Genomic DNA, 12,971 nt, shown 5'->3' on the forward strand with positions numbered 1-12,971 from the left:
TCCTGGAGTGGCCTAGCCAGTCTCCAGACCTGAACCCAATAGAAAATCTTTGGAGGGAGCTGAAAGTCCGTATTGCCCAACGACAGCCCCGAAACCTGAAGGATCTGGAGAAGGTCTGTATGGAGGAGTGGGCCAAAATCCCTGCTGCAGTGTGTGCAAACCTAGTCAATAACTACAGGAAACGTATGATCTTTGTAATTGCAAACAAAGGTTTCTGTACCAAATATTAAGTTCTGCTTTTCTGATGTATCAAATACTTATGTCATGCAATAAAATGCAAATTAATTACTTAAAAATCATACAATGTGATTTTTGGGATTTTTGTTTTAGATTCCGTCTCTCACAGTTGAAGTGTACCTATGATAAAAATTACAGACCTCTACATGCTTTGTAAGTTGGAAAACCTGCAAAATCGGCAGTGTATCAAATACTTGTTCTCCCCACTGTATATACTGTATTCTATTCTACTGTATGTAAGTCAATGCCACTCTGACATTTCGCAATCTGATATTCATATATTTCTTAATTCCATTCTTTCATATGTGTGTATTGTTAGGTAATACTGCATTGTTGTAGCTTGGAACACAAGCATTTCACTACACCAGCAATAACATCTGCTAAATATGTTATTGACCAATAAAATATAATTTGATTGTGATGACGCTAATCAGTCGAGAAAGTTTGAAAACATGGTAAACAAATGACTGCAATTGATCCTGAAAGAGAGTAGGCCCAGCACAACTGTCACCCAGAATCCATCAGAAACACTACCTGTAGAGCTAACTGCTGACAGCAAACACATTATCTGAAGCAGGCTGAGAGAGTGTTGGAAGACTACAGAGAAATAAACCTGTGTAATTGGTCTTGACTGGAATCCATTTTACAGCCTCTCCAGACTACACTTACATTATCATTGGATGTTATGTAGCGTTTGGCCTGACTCAACAATTCTGGTGGTCTTACACCATTTTGTGAAGACTATGGACCAAACTGCGTAGGTCTGCAATTACAGCCCTCCTCCTCATCATCATCATCATCATCATTATACTCCATGTTCTCCCCGTACTTCCCTACTCCGAGGAAAAGGGAGTCAGCAGTAGAATGGGTTCTGATAGGATAAACATGTCAAGGGTCCTTCGGGCACTCCATCGGCTAGGCAGGGGTCATAAACAATTCCAGATCAACAGAGCCCCCGTGTCAATCCTGAGTAGAACATGGAAATGTTAAAGAGATTAAAAACTCATCTTTGAGATGTTTCTTCCCCCTCACCCCCTAAACCCCAGTGAGAAAAAACATCTAGAAAGGAGCTCTTTCTTGGCAGATAGACGGGAGGCAAATTGCATTTCTCATCAGACGTTTCATTAACCCTGTGACCCGCATAGAGGGCATAATCTGCAACATTACCACTTCTGCACGCCTCACACTCACCACCACGCTGCAGACGCACTGTTTCCAACACCTTCAAAAAGAAAACCTACCCTCGTAGCCGCTGTCTCGTGCAAAAACGTACATCTTTTCATTTCACCGATTTGCTCCCCCACCTTCGCCTGTAATTTAATCACAAGAATAACTGATCACTTCCCATTTGATGATGAAGACCAGGGAAGCCATTTTAGAGGGATAATTATGCGTTGGCAGGTGTTTTATACCGCTCCACTCATCTTACACCTCTCTCTCCCTAGTCATCTTTAAGCAGGCTATTAAGCCGGGCTAGCCAGTGTGTGGGCGCAGGAGTATGAATATTTATAGCCTGCATAGAGCGGTGTAGGAGGCTCAACCTTGACCATACTGTAATCAGCACACACGCGACTAGGCCGTGATTTAGAGACAGCCAAGAGGTCTAACTCCATACCACCACTCGTGGGCACACAATCAACACACCCCCCCCCTCCCCTCATTAAATTGCAACCTTTATGAAAAATGTGGTATTGGGCTCGAGCCTTGGTGACTATTTAATTAACAAGACTTGCAGAATTGCAAGACAGCAGAGTTTTTCCAAAAAGATAAGACGCGATCGATACGCCAAGTTGACTTTTTCCTGTTGAGTGCATTTAAACAGTGTATAAAACATTAGGAACACCTCTTTCCATGACAGACCAGTTGAACGCTATGACACCTTATTGATGTCACCTGTTAAATCCACTTCAATCAGTGTAGATGAAGGGGAGGAGACAAAGAACATGGATTGTGTGCCATTCAGAGGGTGAATGGTCAAGACCAAAGATTTAAGTGGTCTTGGAACGGGGTATGGTAGTAGGTGCCAGGCGCACTGGTTTGAATGTGTCAACAACCGCAACGCTGCTGGGTTCGTCACGGCCAACAGTTTCCCTTGTGGATCAAGAATGGCCCACCACCCAAAGGACATCCAGACAATCTCACACAACTGTAGGAAGCATCGGAGTCAAGATGGGCCAGCATCCCTGTGGAACGCTTTGACACCTTGTAGTCTATGCCCGACAAATTGAGGCTGTTCTGAGGGCAAATGCGGGTGGAACTCAATATTAGGAAGGTGTTCCTAATGTTTTGTGCACTAAGTGTATAATGAACATGGGACAACCTTGAAAACATGTAGCCTTTCTTCCAATGTCGACTTACATCACTGTGCTTATAGGCCATCCATGTTGAGAGAATAATTTGAAGCCGTCACAAGAACACAACGAATGAAGGTTATAGCACTAGAAAAGCTCCACCTGTGTACTGCAGTCATCTAGTAACCAAACCACCATGCACCTGACGAACCGCTGACGTAAAAAAAATATTGTACTTTCTACCACCCATACTGAGGGAAGGAAGAGGAGAGAGAGAAATCTTTATCCTCCAACTCAAAGCTCATTAGTCAGATGTGAGTATTATTACTGTCTAGTGACATGGGCAGGAACAGAACACAACTCTCACTCTGATTGCAATGGTAACCTGTGTGGAAATTAATATGCAGCTCTTAGGTAAGTTAGGAGAGAAACTGACTTACTCATGCACCAAAACGTACAACTTGATTTGTACTTGGTTACAGTGACTTATTGATGAGTCTGGGGTCTGTTACTTTCACCTAAATTCAAAAAGACACGTGGTCCAACCATGACCCGTAGCGAAAGATGTGGAGCTCAATCAACGGTTAAAAACAAAACTACACTACACTGCCAAAAACACTAGCTGCAATTAGGCTAGCTTCGCTAGAGCTCCCTGGTGACCTTTGCCTCATCTCAACTGTCAAGTTTGGACATACTGTATACATACTGTACTGGGGCGGCAGGTAGTCTAGTGGTTAGGGTGGCGAGCCAGCAACCAAAAGTTTGAACGTTAGAATCCCGGGTCCAACTGGAAAAATCTGTCGGGAACTGAGCTGGCAACCGGAGGGTTGCTGGTATCAAATTCTACATGCCATTTCCTGCCATTGTGCCCTTGAGCAAGGCACTTAACCCCCCATAACAAGAGCTCCCTGCGTGTCCAGGGTGGCATCCTACCGCACCTCTCCAAAACCTGTATTGGTATGTATGCATGTGTGTGTCTTAAAAAGCAGAAGTCAGATTTCAGTTGGACCTTCTGTGCAATTAACCAATAAAGTGATCTTAATATGATGACGAATAGGGGGAAAATGACACGCAAGGCATAATAGACCTCTCATCTATTAGTACTATAAACAAGGGTCCTTTACTGAACGAAAAGGAGCAAAAATGTAAATAGAAAAAAATAAAAAGAGTATTACCTTTTGCAAAGACACTAAAGACAATTCTTAAAAAGTAGCTTTTTAAGTGGAACTAGCTGACACGTTTTTTCAATAATACACAATCCCCAAAAAAACTGTTCATACAAATCCCTGATAAAAAATGTAGTGAGACATTGCCGTGTTTATCTTTTAATCTGCAAAGCAATTAACGTGGACAAGAGGGAGTGATTTTTTGACAGAAAGAAAAACGGAGAGCGATTGCGTGAATAGCCGGGCGCTAATGAAAACAGATTTATACAAAAGTGTTTTTGTTAAAAACGTGTGAATAGCATGCCGTTACAAGACCAATTGTATTAACAATGTCTTCAAGTAGACAGCCCAAACAGCATATTAAGAAAGACCTGATAGCGTTAACTTACAGTACAGCATGACTGACAGTTGATAAGTGGCTTGGGAGTTTTTCTAGGGAGATTTCTATTCCAGATGAACACTTAAGCAGCGAACGCACACCCACAGCCTTTTCATAATGATGCCCGGCTGGATTGTTGTGTGAAACTGAGGAGGTGTCGTTTTAATCACCAGAGGCAGTGCAGCGTGCCTTTAAGATGCCCACTTTTTAATTATCACACCCATTGTGTGCCGTCAAGGATGGGGAAACCTCTTCGCCCACCGTTGTCATCATCTGTAATGGAACCTCCCACATCCCTATCGTTTCCTGCCTTACCTTCAACAGTCCTTTCCCTATGGCGAAGACCTGATACACTCCGATACCAGTGTAAGGTGACCCTTAACACGCAAGATGCAAAGCAGCCCTAAGCAAATGGGCTAGTGGAGGGAAAAAATGCATCACATTTAACAGTGGAAAACAGTCAAAAAATATTAAAGGATTTCCACAAAACAGAGGAGGAAAAAGGGGCAATGGTTTCAGCTGCCTAGTGGGCTAAAATATAGGAAATGGGCTTAAGTGCGGCATTAATTCATTAACTTTATTACAAGTAAGAATTAATCGTTTCATTAGCGCTTTGGCGATGCCAATGAATCATAATACCAGAGGCCACTGTGAGAGGAATCCTGAGAACGAAGACTAATTACAATCAGAGGGGAGAGAACATTTGTGCTGTATGCGTGGGCTGACTTAAAAGTAAGGTCAAGATTCCCAAATGATCACTGAGTACAGATCCCAAAAGCTGGACTTCTAACCCACTGAACAGTGTGATGCCTGGGGCCATGACTGTGACCTGCTGTGTGAACATGTCAATTTAAGCCAAATTGCTTTAGCTCATTTCAGAGGAAGTGGAGGCAGCAGTACGATTGACCACCTCTGAATTAGTTACGAGGTGGTCAAATACCAGCACACAGTGCAATAATCCAACTGAACCAGTAAATTAACTGACAGTCTCATTGACAGTTTGAGTGGTGTGAATGAATGCATGCATGTCATGTAAACATGGTGCCACCGAGACCCTTATGGCTGTACACTATAGACCCTTTTTCAGTACACGACACACTGACGTCACGCAAAGATGAGCGCAACTCTTGGCAGCAGTAAGAAAGCCGTCGAAATCTGCGCACATTCAACATAGCCTAGATTTAAATTTTTATTACTTCTAAACCAAAAAAATTTGAAAAGATGTTTTGATTATTGATGGAACTGTCACTAAGATTATATTTGGTTGTGATCTTTACAAAATAATTATTTTGGATGCAGCAGTTGTTAGTTAGAATGTTAACACTCATTGATATAGGATGTAGCAAAAGCTAGCCAAATAGCCATTTTACTGGTTGAAGTTGAAGTGTTTTTTAAGTATAATGCAGGACATTCATACAAGCCTTAAAATCCAATTATAATCCAAAAGTAGTGTGAAATGCACTCAAGCAATATGTAAAGAGTTATTTTGCTGCCGTTCTATAACAACTCCCCCTTGTTCTGCCACCAACTGGCGCGCGTCGCCCTTGTGCGGCAATGTTTGTAAACACATTAAGGAGACCCTTATGTCTGTACGCTATAGTAGAACTCACCTGCATGTGCTGCTGCAGCCACTGGTTCTGGCTCTAGGGTGGGAGGAGGAAGAGGGGGGCCAACAACTTCCACTGGTTCTGGGGCAGGAGGAGGAGCAAAAGCTTCCACTGGGGGCTGAGGAGGAGGGGCAATGGGTTCACAAGGGGGAGGAGCAATGAATTCAGCTGGGGGAGGAGGCGGAGCGATGGGTTTGACTGCAGGCTGCAGGGAGAAAGCTTCCATTGGAAGAGCAGCAGACTCAACAGCAGGGGAGGAAGAGATGGATGCCAATGAAGAGGAAAGGGGAGGAGGAGCAATGGGCTCAATTACGGGAGGGGGAGGAGGTGCAATAAGCTCAATTACGGGAGGGGGAGGAGGTGCAATAAGCTCACTTACGGGAGGAGCAGGAGCAGCGGGTTTGATTACAGAAGGATCAGCAATGGGTTCAATTACAGGAGAACAAGCAACAGGTTTGACTACAGGAGGAGAAGCAAAAGGTTCGATTACGGGAGGAGAAGCAAAAGGTTCGATTACGGGAGGAGAAGCAAAAGGTTCGATTACAGGAGGAGAAGCAAAAGGTTCGATTACAGGAGGAGAAGCAACAGGTTCGATTATAGGAGAAGCTACAGGTTTGATTACAGGAGGATCAGCAACGAGTTCGATTACAAGAGGAGGTGCAGGGATGGTATTGAGTTCCACAGCAACAGGAGTGGGAACAGGGAGGGGAGCCAGGGGTTCAACCTGCGGTGGGAGGGTTACCTGCTCAACAGATGCAGGTGGTTGAGGGGACGCCACAGGCTTTAAAGCAGCTAGGGTAGGAGGCGGGATCACCATGTCAATGATGGTCGGAGCTGTTACCTGTTCCATGGGGGGTGGAAGTGGAGGAGGGGCCACTACTTCAGTGACAGGTGCAGGAGGTTGAGGTGGTAGTGCGATGGGTTCTATGGGTGGAAGCGAGGTGATGGGATCGAAGGGGGGTCTGAGGGGAGGCACTGGAATGAGGAGGGGGGAGGTAGCAGCAACAGGGGGTGGGACCTGTGGAAGGGAGGGGGGAAGAAGGGGAGCTATGGGCTCCCTCATTCGGTTGATGACATTCTCAGAGAGCTGCAGAAGAGAGAGAAGAGAAATATGAGAGAGAAAACCAACAGGAGAGAAAAAAGCACAACTAACAAGGATACCAGATCTGAGCAACACTAAACACTTCAACTGCACCACACACCAAAGTCTAAAAGGTGAGTTCTCACAATTTACTTGCCAAGCCAACTTAATCACACAAGAGTACAACTCTAGGTGCACTAGCTCTATTACAACAGCCTGAGCAGTGTTATCCCAAATTGCATTTAACAGTGGCACACAACGCTGCTAAAATGTGTCCACCCACCCCCAATTAGTTAGGCCTAGGCTAGCCTTGAACATGACCCCGTTCCATTACATAACACATATGAGTGATTGGACGAAGGCATCGGTCTGAACATTAACAGGCGTTGCTTGCGGTATGGTTTTGGAAGCATAAAGACCTTGTCTTTCATATCAGCGAGAAATCATTTCAAAAAACAAAAAAAGGTTAAATAGATACACACCTTGATAGGGTTAGTGTTCCCACACGGCCATATCTCCATGTTACAGCGCTTGTTTACGGAAATCTAGAGGTAACCGACGACCTGTGTTAATTAGCTATCTAGCAACTCTGGAAGTGTAGTGGGAGTGTAGTTTAGTCGAATGGCGGCACCCATAGCTGTATGGATCTGTGCAAACCTGCTACAGTAAGTGTATATTTTACATTTAAAGGACACTTCCTTGCTGATAAAAGGGCCATGTGTTTCAAAAGCAGTATGACAAGCAATGATTATTGACATTTCTAAATGTTAAAACAGTCTTGATTGTGGTTGGCTGAAAACTGTAGAACGAAGGCAGAATGCTGCCATTGTATAACACTGGTTGTGATATGTGGGTGTACAATCTACAACCGTAAGGTATATTTTGTTTATTTTTGTGTACAAGCACGCGTGGCTAGAATGCAGAAGGAAAACACCCCCACAAACCAGCAGATTATTCCATGTAAACAATAAACATTGTCTTGAGTCTTCTCATGCTTCACATTAGGCATTTTCATGCCAACTAGTCTTAACTTGAAACTAAAGCCTCTCAACCTATATTTAACTTCAATAGGCACGCAGGGTCCATTGCAACAGTTAAACACTTATCAGCTTACACGTCAGACAGAAAGTACACGACACGTGTTTTGCATGACATGGATTTAATGGTGCAACGTGGACTAAACGAATGTTAAGGTCATAAAATAAAAGTATTATCTATTATAAACTAAATGTCGTCATTACTAAGAACTTGGCCTAGCTGTATCCAGTCATTCATAATTTAGACAACGCGAGGCCATTGCATAAACCCCAGTGTCAAACTGACAGCAAGTTAGCTAGCCTAGCTACCATAACAAACGTTACTCTGGCATAACATTGCCTATTTGTTTGGTAATAAGGATATAATAATGCAGTCAGTCGTTCCTATCATTTTTAACGCGCTTCAATACTTCCGAGCAGCATTTGGTTATGCAGTAATTCATTGTTGTTATCCTTTCCGCACTCACCCTTATGCCCTTCACAACTGTGATGTTGTCATTTTCATCCGACTCAAAGGAGACGCGGCGCGTGCTATTGTTCGCTCCCATCTCTGACTACAATCAGCGAAAGTGATACCTAACTGCACGCAATGGAAATTGTTGTCATCCACCTGTTTTTAGCCAAAATGTTCAAGTCGTACACCGGGGACAGGGAGCTACAGGGCCGGACACACTTCCGTAGCATGCCAGCTGTCCAATAAAGGCTGCGTTTATTGGAGGTGCGAATACGTCTTCTGCAACAGAGATGTCCATTGGTTGGGGAATATTTTAAGAGCCAAAAGGTAATTACAGTGCACTTTCAATTGTGTGTGCCTACACATTAACCAACAAATACATAGATAATTGGTGGGGAGAAGAAAGACATGATGTAACCCACTCAAAATAAATACAACACTTTATAGTTAGCTATATATAAATATATATTAGGTCTTTAAAACCTCACAATTGTTAATCTGTTTGGATTATACTTTCAAAAGACAGAGGAGTTTGGACTATCTGTCATATTCACTGCTGTTCAATGGTATGATTTGGGGAAAAATAAACGCATAAATAGCTTTCTCAGCTAAAACGCCATCAAACCCAAGCTAAGGTTATTTTATTAAATTGTCTATGTTTTTGTGGTCATTTGAATCTTTGTAAACAAACAATGTAAAAATTCAAAATATGTTGAAAACTGTCAATGATGCATGGACAATCAGTCCTTGCCCCTATAATCTAGGTCCAACTTTGAATTTGACAGTGGTAACATTTCACCATCCCCATCCCTCAGCTTTATAGCAAAACACAGAGGTGAATTCCATATGGACTACTAGGCCTACGCATATAACTTTCAATGAGAGCGCAGCAAGGCAATCGGTGCATATGTGGGTTCGTAGTAACGTTTTTAGAATATTTGGAGCATATGGTTTTGTCGGGTATTAAACCGGGGATAATGAAAAAATAGGGGATAACATTTTCGCAGACCTTTTTGTTTACTAAATCCGTTTTTACTTTTGTTAAGCAGACAGCAGCAAAGCACAACCTTTCACAGCTGTGTGATCTAGAGGCAGACATACACACACATACACATTTGTTTTACTGTCCCTGTGGGGACCAAACAATTGGTTCCCATTCAAAATCCTATTTTCCCTAACCCCTAACCCTAACCCTTCACACCTAACCCTAAACCTAACCCCTAACTCTGATTCTAAACCAAACATGTCACCCCTAACTCTTAACCTAACCCCTAAAATAGTATTATTCCTTGTGGGGACCAGTGAAATATGCCCACTTGTCTGAATTTCCCTTGTTTTTACTATCCTTGTGAGGACTTCTGGTCCCCACAAAGATAGTAAAACTAAACACACACACACAGAGCATCCCCATGTGTTTCTATTTCTCTGGATAATAGGTTTTTAAATGTTTTTAATGAAGCCAACAGTGAGAGAAACATTTCCCCTGTTGATATTATCTTATCTCCAGACAGTGGCTTTGTGTGAACATATTACATAATAAACATTTACCCTGGGCAGCAATGCCCTCGGGAGCACATGGTTAGACATCCAAGAGACATATTGTATACAGATTGGATTGAACAACTGACTGCAACCATGATCCGATAGGTAGCCTTGTGAGAACGTCATTATAAAGAGGATGAACAGTATAGTTATCTGTATTGCTGATGCTATGATATACATGGTTGGGTTACTTACAGTCCTTGTGGTGAAAGTGGGGGTTTTCTTCTGGAATGTTGTACAGTTGGGGGGTTGGTGCACAGCAAATTCTCCAGTGTTAAATTAACACTCTTCTTAGTGTAAAGCCTTATTTGCATATTTCCCAGTGTGCCTTGCCTTTCGAGTGAATTGTAGAGTTACCACCCAAGACTGAATTTGTAAGTGACAGAGACATGGTTGTGGCATTCATTCATTTTCAGTCCTATGGCATTTACCAAGTGAGATCCGAAGCGAATATGTTATCATTGAAATAAAATTGTTAAAGACAATACAATATGCTTTATTTTGAGGGCCTAGTTTTACCCGAATACAGTGGCCTGAAACTCATGGTTTTACAGGCCACATCAGGCCTGCAAGTGTAACGGCTGTCGTCCTCCTCTTCTGACGAGGAGAAGCGAGAAGGATCGGAGGACCAATATGCAGCGTGGTAAGTGTCCATAATGTTTATTTAAAGACATAAACTGAACACTACAAAATACAAAAACAATAAACGTGAAACGAACGAAACCGAAACAGTACCGTGTGGCGACAAACACTAACACGGAAAACAAACACCCACCAACCAAAAGTGAAACCCAGGCTACCTAAGTATGATTCTCAATCCGGGACAACGATTGACAGCTGCCTCTGACTGAGAACCATACCAGGCCGAACTCAAAACCCCAACATAGAAAACACACATAGACTGCCCACCCCAACTCACGCCCTGACCATACTAAATAAAAACAAAACAAAGGAAATAAAGGTCAGAACGTGACAATACCCCCCCCCCCCCCCCCAAAGGTGCGGACTCCGGCCGCAAAACCTGAACCTATAGGGGAGGGTCTGGGTGGGCGTCTGTCCGTGGTGGCGGCTCTGGCGCGGGACGTGGACCCCACTTCACCACAGTTTTTGTCCGCCTCCTTAACTGCCCCCGTGGCCTCTTACGAGCGCCGATCCTCGCCGCCGTCCTTGGCCTGGGAACCCCTCTGGACTGAGGGGCAGTTCCAGACTGAGGGGCAGTTCCAGACTGAGGGGCAGTTCCAGACTGAGGGGCAGCTCCGGACTGAGGGGCAGCTCTGGACTGAGGGGCAGCCCCGGACTGAGGGGTAACTCAGGACTGAGGGATAACTCCGGACTGAGGGGCAGCTCCGGACTGAGGGGCAGCTCCGGACTGAGGGGCCGCTCCGGATTGAGGGGCCGCTCCGGATTGAGGGGCCGCTCCGGATTGAGGGGTAACTCAGGACCGAGGGGTAACTCAGGACCGAGGGGCAGCTCCGGACCGAAGGGCAGCTCCGGACCGAAGGGCAGCTCCGGACCGAAGGGCAGCTGGCAGCTCCTGACTGGCGGGCGGCTCTGGCGGCTCCTGACTGGCGGACGGCTCTGGCGGCTCCTGACTGGCGGGCGGCTCTGGCGGCTCCTGACTGGCGGGCGGCTCTGGCGGCTCCTGACTGGCGGGTGGCTCTGGCGGCTCCTGACTGGCGGACGGCTCTGGCGGCTCCTGACTGACGGATGGCTCTGGCGGCTCAGGACAGACGGGCAGCCCAGGCGGCGCTGGACAGACGGGCAGCTCTGGCGGCTCAGGACAGACGAGCAGCCCAGGCGGCGCTGGACAGACGGGCAGCTCAGGCGGCGCTGGACAGATGGGCAGCTCAGGCGGCGCTGGACAGACGGGCAGCTCAGGCGGCGCTGGACAGACGGGCAGCTCAGGCGGCGCTGGACAGACGGGCAGCTCAGGCGGCGCTGGACAGACGGGCAGCTCTGGCGGCTCAGGACAGACGGGAGACTCTGACAGCGCTGGAGAGGAGGAAGGCTCTGGCAGCACTGGACAGGCGGAAGCACCTGTAGGGAGAAGACGGCGAGACAGCCTGGTGCGGGGGGCTGCCACCGGAGGGCTGGTGCGGGGAGGTGGTACCGGACAGACCGGACCATGGAGGCGCACTGCAGGTCTTGAGCACCGAACCTGTCCAACCCTACCTGGCTGAATGCTCCCCGTAGCCAAGCCAGTGCGGCGAGATGGAATAGGCTGCACTGGGCTGTGTTGGCGAACCGGGGACACCATACGTAGGGCTGGTGCCATGTACCCCGGCCCGAGGAGACGCACTGGAGACCAGATGCGTTGAGCCGGCTTCATGGCACCTGGCTCGATGCCCACTCTAGCCCGGCCGATACGAGGCGCTGCTATGTACTGCACCGGGCTATGCCTGCTCACCGGGGACACCGTGCGCCTCACGGCATAACATGGTGCCTGCCCGGTCCCTCTCTCTCCAAGGTAAGCACGGGGAGTTGGCTCAGTCACATTTTGCTGGCTTGCAAAGTGATGTGTAATTCCTATTGGAATCCTGCCAGAGTTTGCGATATCCAACCATTTTTATTCACCCGCAACCTGCATTTAGAATGACTGCCAGGGTTTGGAAGACTAAAATATAAGACTACCTAAAGCATCGAAACTGGAACAACCATTTCAAAAACGGGTGCAATAAGTCCAAGTAACAGATTGGATTAGTTTAGAAAAACACATGTCAATCAATGTACATGCAATAACATAAATATTGAAACAAACAATTATAAAAATCAACCTGCAATAGAGAATGCTGGGAAATATTACATTGATTGGCGTGGTTTTGGTTCAACTCAGGACCACGTTCAGTTTCCAAACATTGTTGAACGTTGCAGATAGAAATGCCTTGAATAGAGCTGACGTGATTCCCTATCCTACATGTCAAGAGAGGCATGTTTGTTCTACATAGTATATTTCTATCTAAAAGTTCCAAAATGTCGCATCCTGCTGAACGTGCTAGCGGTTATTAACACCAATAATAGTGTTCTTTATTTACACCAATGAGTGTTAATTGAACACTTACAGAGCTAATTTAACTCCTGAATCAACACTAGAAATGGTACACTGAAAAATCTACACTACTGTAGGTATCACTGGCCAATTTGCTGTGTGTGTGGATGATTAAACCTAATTTTAAAAAA

At 45.5% G+C, this 12,971-nt stretch overlaps 1 protein-coding gene across 5 annotated transcripts in view; it reads right to left on the minus strand.

Annotated features, from left to right (window-relative positions):
• Window positions 1–8,497, minus strand: part of chchd3a (coiled-coil-helix-coiled-coil-helix domain containing 3a) — a 300,509-nt gene extending 292,012 nt beyond the window's left edge. Inside the window, exons 1-3 of one of the 5 annotated variants that reach the window (XM_071332144.1) lie at window positions 8,266–8,497; window positions 6,522–6,767; window positions 5,684–5,798 (exon numbers count right to left, since the gene is read on the minus strand). In XM_071332144.1, coding sequence (XP_071188245.1) covers window positions 5,684–5,798; window positions 6,522–6,767; window positions 8,266–8,346 — 442 coding nt within the window. In that variant the 5' untranslated portion in view covers window positions 8,347–8,497. Of the gene's footprint in view, window positions 1–5,683; window positions 5,799–6,422; window positions 6,768–8,265 lie in introns of all 5 variants that reach the window. The other 4 variants (XM_071332145.1, XM_071332141.1, XM_071332143.1 and 1 more) reach the window with 4 other exon arrangements.
• Window positions 8,498–12,971: the final 4,474 nt, after the last annotated feature.

Source organism: Salvelinus alpinus, chromosome 11, assembly GCF_045679555.1.
Source record: "Salvelinus alpinus chromosome 11, SLU_Salpinus.1, whole genome shotgun sequence".
Taxonomy (NCBI): Eukaryota; Metazoa; Chordata; class Actinopteri; order Salmoniformes; family Salmonidae; genus Salvelinus; species Salvelinus alpinus.